The sequence below is a fragment of the Brienomyrus brachyistius genome, chromosome 7, assembly GCF_023856365.1.
Source record: "Brienomyrus brachyistius isolate T26 chromosome 7, BBRACH_0.4, whole genome shotgun sequence".
Classification (NCBI taxonomy): Eukaryota; Metazoa; Chordata; class Actinopteri; order Osteoglossiformes; family Mormyridae; genus Brienomyrus; species Brienomyrus brachyistius.
Window position 1 is genome coordinate 14,463,664 of NC_064539.1, and position 18,830 is coordinate 14,482,493.

The 18,830-nt window shown below is 37.0% G+C and overlaps 1 protein-coding gene and 1 long non-coding RNA gene across 2 annotated transcripts; one reads left to right on the forward strand and one right to left on the reverse strand.

The window, feature by feature from the left end:
- The first annotated feature begins 568 nt into the window (after positions 1-568).
- Positions 569-2,784, forward strand: LOC125746461 (growth arrest-specific protein 1-like). The gene has a single exon (XM_049020449.1). The coding sequence runs from the start codon at positions 1,179-1,181 to the stop codon at positions 1,950-1,952; it is 774 nt and encodes a 257-aa protein (XP_048876406.1). The 5' UTR covers positions 569-1,178; the 3' UTR covers positions 1,953-2,784.
- A 6,273-nt stretch (positions 2,785-9,057) lies between these two features.
- LOC125746467 (uncharacterized) lies at positions 9,058-16,780 on the reverse strand. The gene is made up of 3 exons (XR_007398977.1): positions 16,674-16,780; positions 12,133-12,247; positions 9,058-9,387 (listed from the first exon to the last, which is right to left on the reverse strand). It is a non-coding gene; the product is annotated as an uncharacterized LOC125746467 (long non-coding RNA).
- Positions 16,781-18,830: the final 2,050 nt, after the last annotated feature.

The following is an 18,830-nucleotide window of genomic DNA, read 5'->3' on the forward strand; positions in this document are numbered from 1 at the left end:
CACGCAAAATGGAACCTGCTTACAAGGAAATATAACTCTTAAGAAAAAAACCTGAAAATTTAATACTGACCCTCAACACATCAGTCTTCAAAGACATATCCTGCACAAAAACCATCCATCCATCCATTTTTTAATACCTGCTGGACAATCCTAAAAACAGAAGTGAGGTACCAATGTATGTGCGACCAAACAAATATTGCATATAAATATTTTACAAAAAAAACATCGAAGAGCAGCAGGGGCACAACGCGGCGCACCGCCTTCAACCCAACAGATCATCTTTCAGAAACTGCCTAAGTCATAGAACTTTCCAGAGCTTTAGATATGAAATAGAAAGATCGCAACCTTCCACCAAACACATGAACTTAAAACGCATTAACTTCCACAAAGTTAAAAGTAATATGTAATTGTCTGTTATAACTTAATCCTCTTACAATTAAACCTCTAGCTTCGTCTTTGCAATTTGACGCCCCGCCCTGTACACCCCACCTACTTGTCGACGTTAGCATACGCAACAATTGTTTGGACCAATGAATCGCGACTAAACGTAAAGTCGGGGTCCAAGTAAAACAAGAAACAGGAGCGGATACCGCAGACAGTGGGCAGTCGTGGAGTGCTATATTGTTAATGAGCCTGCTTTTCCACGCTTGTTCCACGAAGGATGAGCCATGCTTCCATAAGATCATGCACCGAATGTATTTCTTAAACCTGTGAACATAGAAGAAAGTTATTTGCCCTTTTCCCCCATAAAAGGGAAAATAAGAAGAGGATTGTTGGCTTTTAATGTACAAACCACAAGCCACGACGCCAGTGATGCTGCTTACTAACTATTAGTCGTCTTAAAGGAATGCGTGGAGGAACTGGAATGCTTCACCCGAGGATAAGGAATCCACAGGGAATTATCAGCAGATTTTAGATATAGAACTAATCATCCTTGTTGCGCTTTTTAAACTGATGCCGAAGTAAAGTAAAAACACTGAAGTCGTGCACACTTCAATTAGTTAGAAATTGCTACTTGAATTGAGCAGATTATAGACAAATCCGGATTTTTTGCTTCTTTGTCAGAACTCTTTAGGATTTAAACGGCTGAAGTTGGATTTTTTTTCTCTGGTGATTACCAACATACTCCTTTTGTTTACAGTCGACGTCAGTTGTACTTGATATTTGTGTTTTTTGAAATGGCAAGTTCTGCCAGCTTGATACACTGTTCCCAAAGACTATTTTGGCCTCTCTGGTGCTTCCTTGTGATTTTTGGTTATTTATCCAGCGCATCACCTTCTCACGGCCGCCGGTTGATATGCTGGCAGGCGATCGCGAAATGTCAACAAGAGTCGGAGTGTTTCTTTGCGTACGAGCAGTATCAGTACGCATGCATGCCAGTGATAAGAGGCGGCAGAAAGTGCCCCAGCCACTGCATTTCGTCCCTCGTCCAGCTCAACATGACAAAAAATGGACCCTCCTTGGAGGACTGTGACTGCGCCTCGGATGTCATTTGCGAAGACATGAAGCGTCAGATCGAGCCCTGCCTGCCAAGGACCAGCAAGGTGGGATGCACCGACGCACGGCGGCAATGCGAGAGGGACCCCGAGTGCAACAGGGCTATATCCGATTATTTATTACACTGTGGGAAACTTTTCAGTCGCTCGAGGTGCACGGACGCCTGCCGCATAGTTATTGAAAATATGCGCAGTATACCCAAAGCGGAAGTTTTGGATACATGCGTCTGCGACGGGGAAGAAAGAACTATTTGCGAGTATGTTAAAATCAGCATGAAAACCCTCTGCTTCGAAACACGGGTCGAATATACCAGCAGTGGTTTCTATTCCGACGATACCGAAGACGGGGATTTTCTGGAGGACCCCGTGGAGGAGGATAGTTCAGGTAGTTTTGTAAGAGCCCACTATGTTTTGACTATAGTGGCATCCATTTTAGGTCTGCTGTCTCATCTTTAAACACGGAGTTTAAAAAAATCTTCCAGGACTTTTTGACTGATAAATGGCCCTTATGAACTGTCGCAGGCGAAAGTACACAATGAAACTCCAAAGAATACGGATTTAGCTCACAATACACGTATTTTGAATCTGAATTTGCGCTGAATATTTCACTTTTTAATTAGGATTTCCTATGCAATATGCACAGTTAAGATACTTGCACTGTTGGAGATCGCATATTTCTGATCCGGTAGCTTTCAGTGTTTTAAGTTGAATAACAGTAACTACTGTAAAGGTGATGTCTGCACCATTCGGTATGCTTTCAGTATAATTGTCATTCAGAAAATGCTTAAATCTGCTTCTTTTTTTTTACTTTTTAAATAATTATACATGCAGTTTCCTTTGTTTCATCAGCACCGAGAAACAATGAACGCTGCTACCAAACACACAAGTGTCTAAAACTGTTTTCTTAATGTTGCTTTGAGTGTCAGCAGGTTAATAATTATATATCTCCTTAAGGCTGGGGTTATTATGGAGGTAATTTACTTGTGGAGCTGAAATGTTAAGAATGCATGCAGCTGAAATTAATTTATTTAACCGTGTTGAAATCTCATTTCACTCTGTGCTCAGTAAAGACTTTAATATTCCAGTTATAAAGGAAATGCTCGTGGTATGAAATTCTTGTTTAAATTGTACATTGTATAATATAGATTTATTTTGATTGTGCTATGATAAAATGATTTATTCACTGCCCAGAAGTGTCAACATCCACTGTATGACCATATTAATTTTGTATTTGTACAGAAGGTTATAAAAAGAAAAGAGACTCCTTAAATAAATACGTGGATATGTGGCTGGTGATTTCTCTAGTAATAAACTCACATTTTATTTTTTTATGTAACATCTTGTTTTGTAAATGGATATTAGGTATCCTTGGCAGGACAAATACATACATATATATACACACACACACACACACACATATATGTGTGCGTGCGTGTGTGTGTGTGTATATATATTGTATGTGTTAGTGTGTATAGTGTGTGTGTTTGTGTGGCTTAAGTACACTTCACCTTGTAAATAGAAATGTTTGCGGATACATTAAGATTAAGCATTTCTACATGTTTCACAAAGAAAGAAAAAAAGTGCTTTCCCTTCTGGGGATTCTTAGAACACGCCAAGAAAAAGCCAGCTACATTATTTACTGTTTTGTTTTTAGCATTCAGAAATGCAGTCAGACATCCACAGATGAGCTGGGATTTGAAGAAAGCAAACGGTGCTCTTTTTGTATGAAGGTCTGTGTAAACAACTTTGTTTTGATAATTGCGACAGCATTTCATATCCCAAAATAACTGACTGAGTCATGACCACATTTTCTTATGTTTTCTGTGTGATAATCCCAACCAATTAATTTGTTTCTTAAATTTAACGAGAATAGGAGCCCAGTTCAGAAGAAAGCTGTTTCCTTACCAAAACAAATAAACAATAAGGGGGTTTCAAGTGCAGGTGGACTGTATAAACCATGACAAAACCTCTGTTTTATAGACTAGAATAAATCAGTAGGTTGTGGCTTTCCGTTGTGTACACAAGGATATTTTTTGCAACCTTACACATGCACTGACATCGTATTCAGCTCGTTCAGGTTTAATTAAAGGGTTTACTCAACAGCTTATTTAAGTGGCTTGTCAATTTGAAAATGTCTGCAATTAATCTGTATGCTTCTTAACGTCTTGCCGAAGTGCCAAACCACATGGTTTTACAGGCTTCTAATTGTTACATATAGATTTCGATTTACATACCTGAGAGACGTGAGAAAGGCACGTTGGCTAGAGTTACCGCCTGGCCAGTAGCTAATGCTGTTGCCAGGTTTGCAGGTTCAGATTTGACGTCGACACCTTTAGCATGAGGAGTTCATGTGATCTTGTTTTTCTTTAAGTATCCTCTTCAGAGAAGGGTTTACCTAAATAGTCTGAAGGAATGCTGTACTTATGAATTTTTGAAGTAAATAGGCAGGTGCATTGAGACTGACTGTCAACAGATACAGCATGTACCACTTTATACAGTAGAATGAATTGATATGAAATTGATGCCATTTTTTTAAGCAGGTATTGAAGATGGGAGGATGGGTATCGTATGGTTAAGGGACTATTTGTTGCTTATTGGCCATTTCAGAAAAAACGGTAATAATCTAAATTTAGTTATGTAAATTAAATAGTGTTCAGATGTATTGACTTGGCTATTCCTGAATCAGGCCCAAAATTGTTTCCTTATAGGTGCACATACAATACAACACAGAAAGTTTCAAATAAACTAATATTTAATTAAAAATGTTAGCATATATGGATGAAATATGCAGAAAATATCATTAGGTTATCTACAAACACGAAATTGTTTTATCAGAAACAGAATACGAGGAAATTGCTTGTAATTACAGACTAAACAGTATACAACTACACAAAGAATAAAAATAGACTATACAGTATCACATGCAATAATTTCTATATAAAAATAAGCATAAGTATAATTAAATATTGTTATTGTTGCAATATTAACTACTATAATTATGTTATATCAATTTCATGAAGCATATAATTAAAAATGAATTACAATTTTATATTATTGCTAAAAAACAAATAAAAAACATTGTATTATTTCTAATACAGCATGAATTGAATAAAAACTAGCATATTTAAAGGCAGGAGCTGCAAAGGATTTAATGAATGGAACTGGGCAAATGGATGGCAGTTCTGGAGTAGAATTAGTAAGAATGTAGAATTGTGGATTATGGCACTACTTCACGTATGTTTGCTGATTTACCCTCTAAGGGGACCTGCTGGATGCATCTGATACCTCTTATTTGCCTTTGTGTAACTGAAGTGCAGTTCTGCATGGCCATTGAGGGAAGCCTTTTGTTTTTAGTCAAGCTGCTAACCCTTTCCATCATACTAATGTGATGGGAATTTCAATGTGATTTACCGATGCAGGTAAAAAACACCTTGGGAATTCATCATAAATAATATTAATAAACTAATAATTATGCAGCATTAATTATAATAATATGCTTACCTCCTAAAAGTATTCGCTCAGTCTCCAAGATATGCATATGCTCAAGATATGCTCAATAAGTTCTACATAAATATATATGCTTGTATGTCAGAAATTTTAGTTATAGGTAACAGAGGATCCTATATAAAAACACACAAAAAAGTACATTAACAATCATAAATGGTGCATGGTATATGAAGTATATGTATTATGAAGGGCCCTGCATGGACGCTTTTCCAAGAAATATATACAGTCTAAGTGAAATATTTGAAGTGTTTTTTTAATGCACGGTATTTTAGTCCAAGTTTAATATTGTACTTGCCTTAATACCTCATTAATACTTTACTTTTTTTTAATTGTTGCTATATTCAGTTAAAATATAAGCATGCTCATCCCTGACTCTACATACTACTGATGTTTTCAATAAATGTCTGGCAGAAAATCACATTTTTGTTTGCTAAAATATAGAAAATCTGCAGGAAACTTCTCTGCTGGAGGTTAATTTGATTAAAACAAGCATGTTATTCAGGAAATACCGTACCCTCTCTGAAACAAATGCATTTCATTAAAGTTCATAAATGTTATGAGAACATAAAGTGAATTATTGTATATAGTTGAAACAAAACACAGAATGCTACTCATTGACTTACATAAGCTTTGGGGTTTCAAAACAGCCGCACATTCCTCATACTCAGCTGTACATACGTATGTCTGCATTCTGATATCAAGTTGCAATCATTTATGCAGCAAAGCCTTTTGTCGAAGCATTCAGATCAAGTATCTTGTTCAAGCACACAAATGCTGATCTCCATGTGGAACCCTGACCTGTAGTGCTTCGTTGAAGTTCAGTTTCTAAACATCTGTATCTGTCCTGAAGAGTGAACAAAAAAGTATATTGAGTATTTTATCAAGCCTGTTAGTAGTATAGAAACTGTGTGGTAGAAGTGGATTTACTCCACTTCTTAGGGTGTCTTAATTACAGAAGTATATATCTCATAAACAATACACTGCATTCACAACTTATTACATTTACACTTACAGTTGAAAATAATTGAATAGAAGCACATAAACATAAGATAAATATGTTTATACTCTTTGAGTAAGTTTCAAGTAATTTTTTTCTACCTGAATGGATTCATCAGATTTTTTTCCTATCCAAGAGACATGGAAAAGTAATACTGAATTAATTTTTTTTTTAGTCCTTAGAAGCTCTATCTTCAGAAGTCAAGCATGAACCACAGGAACGCTTGATGGCATTTCTGCACTTTCCTTTTTCTCCATGTTTGGAATCACCAATATTCACTGAATTGACAATAATGGGAGTAATCAAATTATCCCTTTTTTTTCTCTTTGGGTCTAAGCCTTGGCGCTTCCAAATCCAAAATTTTCTGTGAGATCCAAGCTGCCACTTTGATTTCATCACATCAAGCTCCTGTGGAGATCACAGCCCTTTCAAATAAAAAAATGTTCCTAATCCAGTTACAACAGCTGGGATCCAGAGTCTAGAGCCTGAGAAGAACCACAGGATTAAACTGCTCTCAAAGAAACCCCTTAACTGGTATCCCAGCTCAGTGGAAGTCTTACAGTGTAGATAGTGGAATTTTACAATTAAAGCTCATTCAGCACCAATGCTTCACATTTCAAAGAATTTACTAAGAAACTAATCCATGCGTATTTTTATGCTGTAAATATAATATAAAGAAAGCAAAATACAATATAGGAACTAAAATTCAGCTCCATCCATCCATCCATCTTCTAAGCACTTATCCTGGTCATGATCACAGGAGTAAGATTTAATTGACATACACAAAATTAATAGTTTGCATTAAAAATAATACTCATTTGAATTCAAAGTGAAATGCTTTTATTGAAAAAAATGTGCTGTTTAGAAATTGAAAAACATAAATACAGTTGCTTTTGTTAGGGATGGTATGATAGATTAGGTACGGCTCTCACCTTTTTCTCTACTTTTCAGGCCTTGTTTCATTCCTCCTCCCTTTCACTCCTTCAGCAGTGGCCAGAAGAAAATACATGTAGCTGATTAGTGTGTACTTTCAAAAGTTTAAAAGTGAACATACGTTTTATACATGGTTTTCCAACTTTGGTCAGCTGGGTGGAGTGAGATTTTTAATTTGAGACAAGTCTGCACACACATGCCCATGCATTTACATGTATGTATAAGATTTATTAGCTTGTAAATAGTCTGTAGGGTTTACAAAGTAGCCCAAAGCTTTTGGTGTAGCTGATTTTATGCTTGGAATGGACTGGAATAATATAGGCCTGCTGTAAGATTTCTTGCAAGAGTGTGAGTCTGAAAGTGTGTCACACCAGATGCATGAGAGTTGGCAACCCTGTACATGCTGGGCCTATTCAGAATACTTCTAATGACGTTTTTGAGAGCACCTCAAATTTACAATCAAATTAATGGAGATAATATTTCAGAAATTGCATAGTTATACACATCAGCCTGTTTGCTAAGAATTCCTATAAGTAATGGGAAGAGGAAATAGGAAGAGTTGTAGAGCAAACACAGTGGTAATGTATACCACTGGAATTTTTCAGGACCATATATTAATCACAGCAAATTGCTTTACCTTCTGTTTCTGCGGAACTTTAAATGGCAACAGCAGCAGCGACTGTGCTCTGCGCCTGAATGCCTTGAGTACACCAGCACGGGTAGCATGCTAAAATGATTTGCACTGTTAAGTTAGCATAGGGAGACACACTTCCATGACCTCAAACCACTAGACAAACAAACCTGCCCGCAGACTAGCCAAACGGGTGCTAAATCTGTCACAGCGCAGGCTTTAATGTTGCCACAGTGGTGAGTAGGATGGGTTGGTGGTGGATGGCAGTATGGCGTTATGAGTGGCAGCGGTGAAAGGGGCAGATGGCAGAGTGAGGGGAGAGCGGACCTGCATGAGGTGCTCGCTGGAGAGGCGAGCTGGTGAGGCTGTGTCGTCTCCCTAACCCCCCTCCCCCAGTTGCCCCATGGATTTATATAACCTAGCGGCCTCCCCCACATCACGCGAGAATGGAGGAGTATGCAGTAATGTGGGGAATGGGGGAGAAGTGGGGGGGGGGGGGGGGGGGGAGTGAGAGTGAGAGAGAGAGAGAGAGAGAGAACACAAAACTTGCTGACACGGGGCATAACTTAATTTCCACGGTGCCGGGACAGCTGTGTGGTGTAATCTACCATGGCAGGTCATTAAAACTTCAATACCTTCACTGACCCAGAAGGGAAACTCAGGCTGCACAATGCCGTTTCAAAGAAAGAGGTGATCCACACAATTTATGTGCTTGTCTTAAAGAAACATAACCCGCTTCTCATTGATAACCAGTGCCTGACGGTAGTATTTGTGCCATTTATGTAATCAAGTGTGATGAATTTACTAATTATTAGCTAGTAACAATAATTATATAGTGCAAAAAAACGTTTACATAAAACGTACTTTTGCTTTCAAAATTGCTGATAGCTTAATCTTTGGAGCAAGTTCATTTGTATCAGAAAGCTTTTCAAATTCTACTTTTTTATGCATATCACTGTTCAGGCAAGCATTATAATTAATACTTTACATACTGTGCATTTATTTACAGGTTGAATTGTTAGGAAGCCATTTACTGAAACCAAACTGTTAATCTTTGTAAATTCCATAAATAGGCCCACATATCTTAAGCAAAAAATGCTTTTCTATTTGCTAAGATATTTGTTCAGCATAGATGCAGAAAATCGCAGTATGACTGTCTTAGAAAAGTTGCAAAACATATTACTGACACTTTCACATTTTCCCTGTTGCACAAGTGGCATTTTCCATCTGCATTCACTTCTTGTTCTTAAAGACAAAATAATAAACATCTGTGTTCAATAGGCTTATGTTTGTCCTCTTAATTTACAGTCACAGAGTAAGTACTCCAACTTCTTCAGACAAGCCCCCAAGCTCACTTTATAATGACTTTTAATATTCAAACGCTTACATTTTGAGTGGGGTCTTGAAATTAACATTTGAAATAATGCTGCAATAGTGATATATCTGTAGATGCTTTCTTTTTTTTTGGGGGGGGGGGGGATCGCTTTCTGGCATAGTGTAGAGTGATTCACAATGAGTGAAAAGCAAAGCTGCCAGAAATCTGGCAATCAATCTGTGCGAGTGCAGCTATGACGAACCCTTTAAGAGAAATAATGAAGCAAAGCTGGAGAGTTGTTAGGAGTTAATAGTCTCCCATGGACTCAATAAGGGCCGAGGCTTCACTCCATTAAGCTGACCCCTGGGGGCATGGGCCAAATTGTGCCCAGTCGTTGTCTTGAAGGTATTCATTCTTTGCACATTCATTTCCTCCTTTATGTTTCCTCTTTTCTTCTGCGAAGGCTTTCTAGAAGACCCAGGCCTAAGGAACAGTCTTGGTACAGTCTCTGATAAAAGAAAAACGGGGCAGGGTCATAAATATGTTAAACTATTGAGTGAGTTTAAGTGGTTTTGTAAATGAAGAACAAATGGAACTTCAGAGTAATTAATGAATATGAAGTATAGGAACATTCTGACCTAAAAGGAAACTTTTTTTTTTTTTCTAAGAATTTCATGAAACATATTCCAGAGCGCTAAAGGACACTGGACCCTGTCTACCACAAAACCAATGAGGAAAATGAATGTTACACTCTGAAACTGAAGACACCAGCAAATGTCTCCCCCCCCAAGACAATGTTTAATACTGACACTAAAGCAGTTTTCAGTTTGCTATTTTTTACACTACTTTAAAAAAAAACGTTATCATTTTGAATGTGCTCTAAACACATTGTTGCACATTCGTGATGGATTACCTCTGGAAAGGTGTCTATTGTTAAGCACTGAATTTGAATCTTTATCAGTATTTGTTTAACTAATGCCCTCTATACCGCTAATTCTGGCTTCCTTTCAGTGTTGATGAGTAGGGACTTTATTTTAACCCAAGAGCAAACAGAGATGAAACTGAAATGACAACTGAGAAACTTTGCAAACATTGTAGTTTGTATTAATAAAATAAATGTTGTTACTGCCTGAGAAAACAAGTAAAAAAAAAAAAACGCATGATCTATCCTTAAAATTGTAACATATCACCATGGATTCTGGTAAAAAAAAAAAAACATATTAAACATGCATCATGTATGATAGAAAGATGTATGCAGAGGTGTAGGAGGGGTTAACCATGTTTTTCAAATGTCAAAGAACGCCAAAGTGCTGAAGATGTTGCATAAACTATGACCAGCGCCTGAAGCAACTTACTGAAAGTTACCCGAAATGTTTTTAAAATGCAAGCATTTATATGTGCACAAAACCTGGTTAATGACACTCTCCCCAGGAAAGATTTTTTTAAGCCATAAAATCCTGACCGACCCTTTCTTGAGGCAGCTATAAATCAAAAGGGAGAAGTTTGGCTGCTGTCTGCGAGTAGAGCTAGAGGGAGGGAAGTGATTAGGAGACTGACTGGAAAATCGAGCCCAGCCTAGTCCAGCCGGCAACAAGATCACGCATAACATTGTGAAAGAGAACCCGCGAGACTCTACCAGAGGCCCGCACAGCCCATCTCAGCTAGCGTCTCATTCTTGTACATTTCAAAACTTGGCTGCTAAATCCACACTGCTTCATTTACCAGAAAAGGTGTGTTTGAATCCCTAACCTACACTTTTCGACGATGGAAACAACAAAAAAGGTCCTAATTGCAAACCTTTCTTTGCAAGGATCATTTTTGTCTGTATATCTTGATGAACTTCAGAAGAAAATGCTAACATGAGGGCATTTGAAAGTGGACTGCAGGAGAACAAGCCCGGGACTTATCAGCCACTCTAAATGAAAGATTTGCATTACAAGTTCTGACAGATAATATGTGGAATGCAGGATACATCAGGCAATTACAGTGAATCACTTTTGTCTTTCTTTTCTTGCTATGCAATCTGTTTTCTTCCTCAGGAAGAATAATTACATTGCCGAACTAAAAAGAAAAAGAAACTAAACTTTTATAAAGTTTATTTAGTTTTATCATCAATGCTAATCACATTAATGTTGTGTCTGATTTTGTTCTGAGATATATAAAGGAGATGAGGTACACATTTACAAATAAAGAAAACCAATAATCAGCGCTGATTTTAACATGATTTTTTTTAGCTCTACTTGGGCACAAATGTACAAAAAGTGTTTCTTTCTTTGCTTTTTTTCTTATTTTTGGATTTATTTTGATCAGCACTGAAAAGGGTATCTTCAAGGCCAAGGGAAGGAGGCTACAGCTGTTTCTTTTGTAGAACCTTTAACCGTACTCTTTAGCGTGCGTCAAAGGTAAAAAAGAAAGCATTGTCATGGTGAAAACCATGGTGACAGCCCGCCCCACAACCCCCTGCTTTCCACAGTTGGTGTTGGCTTTCAGTCTCCTGGAAGTCAGAGAATCAAGGATTACCTCATCCCTTCTTTATTAAAATTTCTCACCATGTCAAGGGAAGAGCTCGTGTTGGTCGTGTTGCTTATGCATGCTGTTTTTAAACAAAGCAGTTTATTAGGAATGGTTAAGAGTTCAGTTTGTCCGCTGTATGTGAATGGCTGTAGTTTTCTTCTTTTCTTGAACTTGCTACACAATAAATTGAATCAAATGATGAAATGTTTTAAGGTTGTATTTAATATGAGGGTACAGCGTGGGGATACCTTAAAACTACTGCTATATCCCTGGTCTGATATATAGCTTATGTTCTATCATGCTGTGTCTGACTAAAAATATCTGTATGGTTTTGCATGAAAAATGTGTGTAAAAAGCCCAATAGTATTTTGTCCAAATCCAGTGTAATCAATACTGATAATTATTTCATTACTGTTTAATCTGATAATTACTTATTTGTTAAGATTTTACCTGTCATAAATTATTCTAAAACTAAATGAAAAAAGATGGGTTGGCGCTCCATCCTAGGTTGTTCCCTGCCTTGCGCCTGTTGCCTTCAGGATAGGCTCCGGATCCACACTACCCTGAATAGGATAAGAGGTTTCAGAAAATGGATGGATAGATCGCTGGATGAATGAGAAAAGTAATATAATAAATTATTCTTAAGATGAATGAGAGAACTAATATGATGTCAATCCATCACAGGACAGATATGCCCAGACACTATGGGCACTTTAGAGAAGTGAATTAACATACTTACATATTTTTTTGGTCTGCGGGGGATATGCTTGAGTTCCCAGAAGAATCCTGTGTGCCACTGGATGGGCGTGCAAGCTTGAAAGATGGAGGTATGATTTGAAGCCTCAACCCTATACCTGGAGGTATGAGGCAAAGGTGTTGCCAATTCCACCACCACACCACCTGAAGGACTGCTATGGTAATATACATCATACATTAATCCATAAAGCACATTATACATGCACTAGGCTTGGGCAGATCTGATACAGATATAACATTCAGAATCCTATGAACCACCAGTTGAGCAAAACAATGCAATCCAGGACTTTTTCTCCATCTCTTGGCTTGCCTGTATCTGTGACCTCAGTCAGGAAGCTGAGGGAGATTCTATTTCAAAACATATGTCTAGCAGTCATTATACTGCAATTTTTAAATGATTCGAAGAATAAGTTAATCTTAAAACACATATTTACAATACACTGCCTTAGTACATGGAAAAGCTGTGTCTTATTTTGCTGAAAATTTGCTGAGAGGCTTGAATCATATTACACTGAGTGGAAACTGATGAACAGTAAATTTGATGGGTTTCAGTGTGGAGGATGCTGGTGTTATTCTTGGTCACTATTGTTATAACATAAAACTAAGTGAGGGCACAGGGTCGTTGAATCAGAAAATAATAAAAGTACCTTTCATATTAACATTTTAATTTCAATATTTATTTTAGAAGTAACTGAGGGAAATCCTTTTAGGATTATTGTCTGAGTAAGATCCCTCCAGAATTCTAATAATAACAAAATAAGAAACTATGATGTATAGTGTCGTATGTCTGTTTCCTGGCATGCATTAAGTTATAATAATTCACATTTTGAAGGAAAGAGTATTTTTATGTACATTTTTGCTGGAAACAGTCTATTTATTCTGCTTTCTGTGTATATGCCACGAACGATGCCAGAATATCTAAGCTTATAATTATATTTTTGTGTGCTGTTTCCATCATGTGGTTCCATATCGTATAAAAGATTTTGTACTTACATAAACATTCTCAATGTTTTGGAGAGACTTAAATGTGACAACATAATATTCACTTCCAACACAAATTGCATCACAAATTGCATATAATGTTGATTTGAAGGTCTTTTTAATAGAACAATTCCATCCAAGGGCTCTTGTTAAAGACAAGTAAACCCAGCAAAGAAAAGATCGATGATCTCTCCCTACCTCTCCCTGTCCGTTATTCAGATTAAAAAAGATGTTGCCTGTTCTACTTCTAATTACATTGGTTTACAGTCAAAATGCTTCTTAAAAAAATTTTCCCAGATTATACTAACTTTGTGTTGCTAATAACGAAATGATTACTAATAATGTTGATTGGCTATAATATTTAAGATACGGTACTGGATCAGTAAGTCTTGTTATATATACGCGCTGATGTTTCGGAGTGACCAAAGATGCCTTGGTTATGCGTGAACAATGCCGTTCAGTTTTGCTATATATCCTTGCTCCTTCTCAGAACCACACCTCATAACACAACCAGAACTGAATGACCTTGTCCGGGATCTGGAACTTACTATTGCTGGACAGTGACATGAGATGCTCAATTTAATGAATACAAGAGGCGAGCTAAGAAGCGGCAGTTAGACACTGAATAACGATTGACACCGACACTGCATAAGTAACTACAGTGACTAATTAATAAGAATTACATAGTAATACATGATGGCGTTTGCTTTTTGAATCATAACAGATGCTAATAATGAGCCAATTGTTGTAAAAAAAAGGTTAAAGGGTCTGTGTTTAAATGAATATGAGCCACTATACGATAAACATATAGTATATTTGACAATGTGTATGATCGCATAACTGAAAATATTAAATATCTTTTGAACAGGAGCCAGTCAGCCTGTTTTATTGTCATATTTGAAATCAGCACATCGAAATGCATCAGAATTGGCAGATTTTATTGCTGAAGCAAACAACTTTCAAAAATTTGTAGACCAGTGTTAGATTGGGAGCTGGAGTTGGGGTGTCTGGTGATTTCCATACTGTTAATGTGAATTGTAAAAGAGCCGTGATTGCTTTTTGAATATCATAAGCATACAAAATCTCTAATGTTCTCAACAAAATCAAATGGATATGTTGGTGTTTTCCAACCCAGTCCTAGGGGAACCCCGGACAGTCCACGTTTTTGCTCCCTCCCAGCTCCCAGCCTGTCAAGAACACTAAATACCTGGTACAGGTGCACTAGGAGCTGAGAGGAAGCAAAAACGTGGTTCCTCGAGGACTGGGTTGGGAAACACTGGGATCGGTAAGTAGGTCAAGACTTTGAAGTGATAAGGTCCTGGTAGTACAATGGAATTAAAACCTCTCCATAAGTGGCTTTTTCCTTATTACTGTCCATTTTGCTTCCAAGCCTTATGAATCTGAATCAAGTGGGAAATTTAATGTAATACACTAATTGAGTGTAGCAGACAATATCTTATTTAACATTTCTTTTGGAAGAGTGCAGTTAAGTTCAAAATAAACAAAAACATTCACTGTTCAGAGCCAAGCATTGTGTTTTCATGCACAGTGTAAAAGCAGAAATGCAGTACATTCATACATAATTGTAAAACATGTGGATATTGAATATATCTGAAGATGCATGTTTAATACGTATATGTAATGGGATTTACTGCTTATTAGTTCAGTCATATTTCTGCTCATAGGAGATGGAAATTATGAAAATCTGCATGAAAAATAATTTATTTTTATGAACAGTGTTCAGCATTTCATTTTGGAAACAAAAATACTTATATTTCTTTAATAACATCACCTAAAGTAGGCACAGTCTATTATAATTTTGTTTTTATGATTGTAAAACCTCAAGATTCAAATTGTGACCAATAATGCAACCTTAAAAATGTGTTTATAAAACACCCTCTGAATAATTCACTTACAGTTTAACTACATCAACCAGCAAACTCTTAATTACCCATGTTTGTGCTCACACTCCAGCAAACCAGCATAATTTAGACAAAGACCAACAGTTTTGTACATGCCCATGTCAGTTGGTTAGCAGGATTCAACAGCATTAGGTCAGTATAGCTTATGTGTAAAGTGTTAATATAACAATGAATGTTCATATTTTTTCACATAACGTATGTGCAATATTTATGTGTAATTATGTTACTCACACAGACACAAATGCATATTCAGTCTTGAAATGTTAGACTATATTTGGAGGTTTGCAAAAATCCTGTGGGTTTTCTGGATAATTCTTAATTCTATGTTTTTATGCTGGTTTCTAAATTCTCATATTTACTACATCTCAAGTGGTACCTGTCATTTTGGTGAAGAAAGCAGACATTAGCGCAAATGGTTTCAGGTGCAGTTGAATAGTTTCTGAAACTGCAGGTTTCCAGAGAAAGGTAACTGCTGTTGTACCATATGCCTATGACTACTCACATTTATAAAACTTTACAAATGATAAACCACAATGTTTAGGCACTAAATGATTACAGCAGAACTAGGATTAACAAAATAAACAACAATTATCCATGTACTGTATATTTAATTATTTAAATAAAGCAGTTCTCCAAACACCAAATAATATGAAATGGAATTAAAATACTCTGGGCAAAAGGCAGTTTAATAAATCAAGTACTAGGTTTCTTGTGTTTGATGTTTCTGAGAATTTACCTTTTCCCAGTTACTTTTGTTTGTTGTAAGTGATAAATATAGGATTACCCAAAATCTAAATACACAGACCTACAGAAATATCAGTCTTCAAAAAAGTTCAACGGGAGCTTGAATCTTTTTCTTCAGGTTGACATAGAACAATTATGCTGTCACTAAGACTCATTACAGAAATGACCAAACTGACAGCAAAAGGAATTAGGAAGGAGGAGAGAGCATGCTGCTATGACAAGCCTTCTTAACGCTACGTTATTTGTAAGTTCTATCTTTTAACATAGAACTTACGAACGATGTAGCTTTAAAAAGCCTTCGGGAAACTTACCCCAGTTCATTTCCATCTGAATTAACCTTTTCCCGAGGAATTTAACATCTAACCATTTGTGTTTGGCAAAGGGTTTGATATGCTAATCTGATTGTCTCAGTAAGTGTGGCTCTAGCCGAATATCACACAGACACTTCAGCAGCTGACATGATTTAAGATACCTGGTTATTTTGGTATGGTACACTGAAAGTGTGATGAAAGCAACAACTGAGAAAATGAATGCATTGCATTCATCCAAAGGGACATTCCAGGTTGATTTTTTTCAAACCCAAAACATTTTAAAAATCTAATTTTTAACAAGTGGTGGAACATATTTACTAAATGTCACCTTTCAAACTATGAGTTTTGGTTGTAATCTAAAACACTTCAATGTAACTGTAAACAGACAGTTGAATATTTATAAATTGAAATAATAAAGGGGGAAATTCTGGTTCATACAACAGCAAGAATATAGTGCACAGATGAACATACACATAGTGCCAGACAAGGTACAAAGACAGTATGCATTATTTCTCCTACCCCTCTTGGGTCATGCTGCCTAGAGACAATCAAAATATTCTGCCTACCTTGCTGCCTGCGATGTTTTTGATACCAGTGATGTCCTTCTGTCCTGCCTTTCCATCTGCCTGTGACATCTTTCCTTCCTTCCCTGCTGCTGTTCCACTGTTCATCCTGCCTACAGAAGCAGCACCAGCACCTGCCTGCCATCACCTGCCTGCCCCTGCACTGAGATTCAAATCTTAAAATTTAGGTTTTGTAAATTAGGACCTTGCCATCTTGCTAATTTGATTTCCCTGGGCGATGCCCATGGCTGAATCTATTATAAACATCACAGAGGACCTGACCGAACATATACAAGCCCAGTCCAAAAAGGTAAGGCAATATCTCTACCACGTGAGACAGCTGAGGAGGTTTGGGGTGACAATCACTATCTCATAACTGAACTCCTAACATGAACTCTATATATATGAACTCTATCCACTGTTATACACTTGTCTTAACACTATTGTTCATTACACAACACAATTGTATGCTGCACTTTAATATACATGGATACACTGTAATTTTTCTCAGTTCTTCTCTGATCCATTTTCTTAATGTATTAATATTCCTGCACAGTCTTAGGAGTGACCAGGTTTAAATTTCACTACATGTTGTCCTTGTATAACTATGTACGTGACACGTGAAGAATCTTGAATGTCATTTTATACTGATGTGGTCAGTTATCACTGGCTTCACAGTGAATTAACATACAGTAAAAGACAAGCTGATTGGTCTGGCCATGTCATTTCTGAGATTTCAGTACCAGTTACTGTTTTGTTCTAGATTCAGATAAAGCCTTCATAGTTGCTAGAACTTCTCTTTTTGTGGCAAGAATTCAGATGTCATGACAGCCATGGGAGAATATGCTTATGGTCATTTTTCTACTCACTTTATCCCACATATCAAGTGCGTGTTGTATAAACACCAGGACATGACATGATAAATGAGGGAGATAGCATCTTGTCCAGAGAGCCCTATCTCTGCATGGGAACCCCTGTATTTCTAATTACTGTGGTTCACAGTGTGAGCATCGCTCTCTGGCCCAGTGTATACTTATTTCTGGCTGTCTAATTAATTATAAACAGGGGGAAATGTGCTGGTTCAAAAACAAGAGCATGCTGGAGAGGCACCTCACAAGCAGCGAGCTGCTGTTTTCTACACATGTTCATATACAGAATCTGCAACATTTTCAGAGGTATACTGGGTACAGCCCCAGTGACACACACATGTTATCCATTTTCCTGAGTGTACTTATCTATCTTCAATTACTGCTGATACAAAAGGGGGGTAGTGTCCACAATTTATTTAGAATTTGTTTAGAATTTTATGTTACGTACCATTACCTAACATATTTTGCAAAAATAGCTGAATGTTTTCTGAAGCAGTTCTGGATGATTAATTAGTGTAGTCCCAAGCTTCTAGAAACCAGAAGAGTGTCCATGTAATTATTATGCTAGAGCTGTATTTGTAGTATATGATTGTATTGTGTGAAAACCCAACATAAATTCAATTATGCACAACAAATTATACTTTAGAAGAACATAGTTTCTGATGTACCCATGTTGAAAATCACAGTGATAAATTAGCACCAGTGGCTTTGAGTGATAACATATAATGCAGTCATTAGAAGCTTGCACTGACAAAGATACAGTTCTAGTCGACTGTAGTGTGACATTTAATGAACACAGTTTTGTGCACAAGAATCAATATTATTCCAAATTTACATCAATGTAACAGAACCTGCTTTAGAAAATATATGAAGCTATTTAACATTACGAATATACAAAACTTATTTGTCTTCGAATATAAAATTTTTACAAGGGTTGAGAACCTCTACAGCAACCATAAACATGTCCTTTTCACAATTATTTCAGTAAATTACAGCAGAGAAAGTAGACAATATACAGCTACCCATCCCCCACGCCAAAATTGTTGGGTTCACTTCCTGCATTGATTGGCAGTTTTGCCCTCTAGGATGTTTTGTAGCTTCTAGCTCCTTGGTGACTTCCAAATCACTACAACCACGATGGGCAAATTCTTCTAGCCTGGATCTTTGTTGAGACATGGGACCTTTGGAATACACCATCAACCTAATCCTGTCAGGTCCTACAACGTTCATACACTCACTCATAAAATTTTTACATAGTAGGTGTTCTCCTGAAAGAATGAACAACTAATGC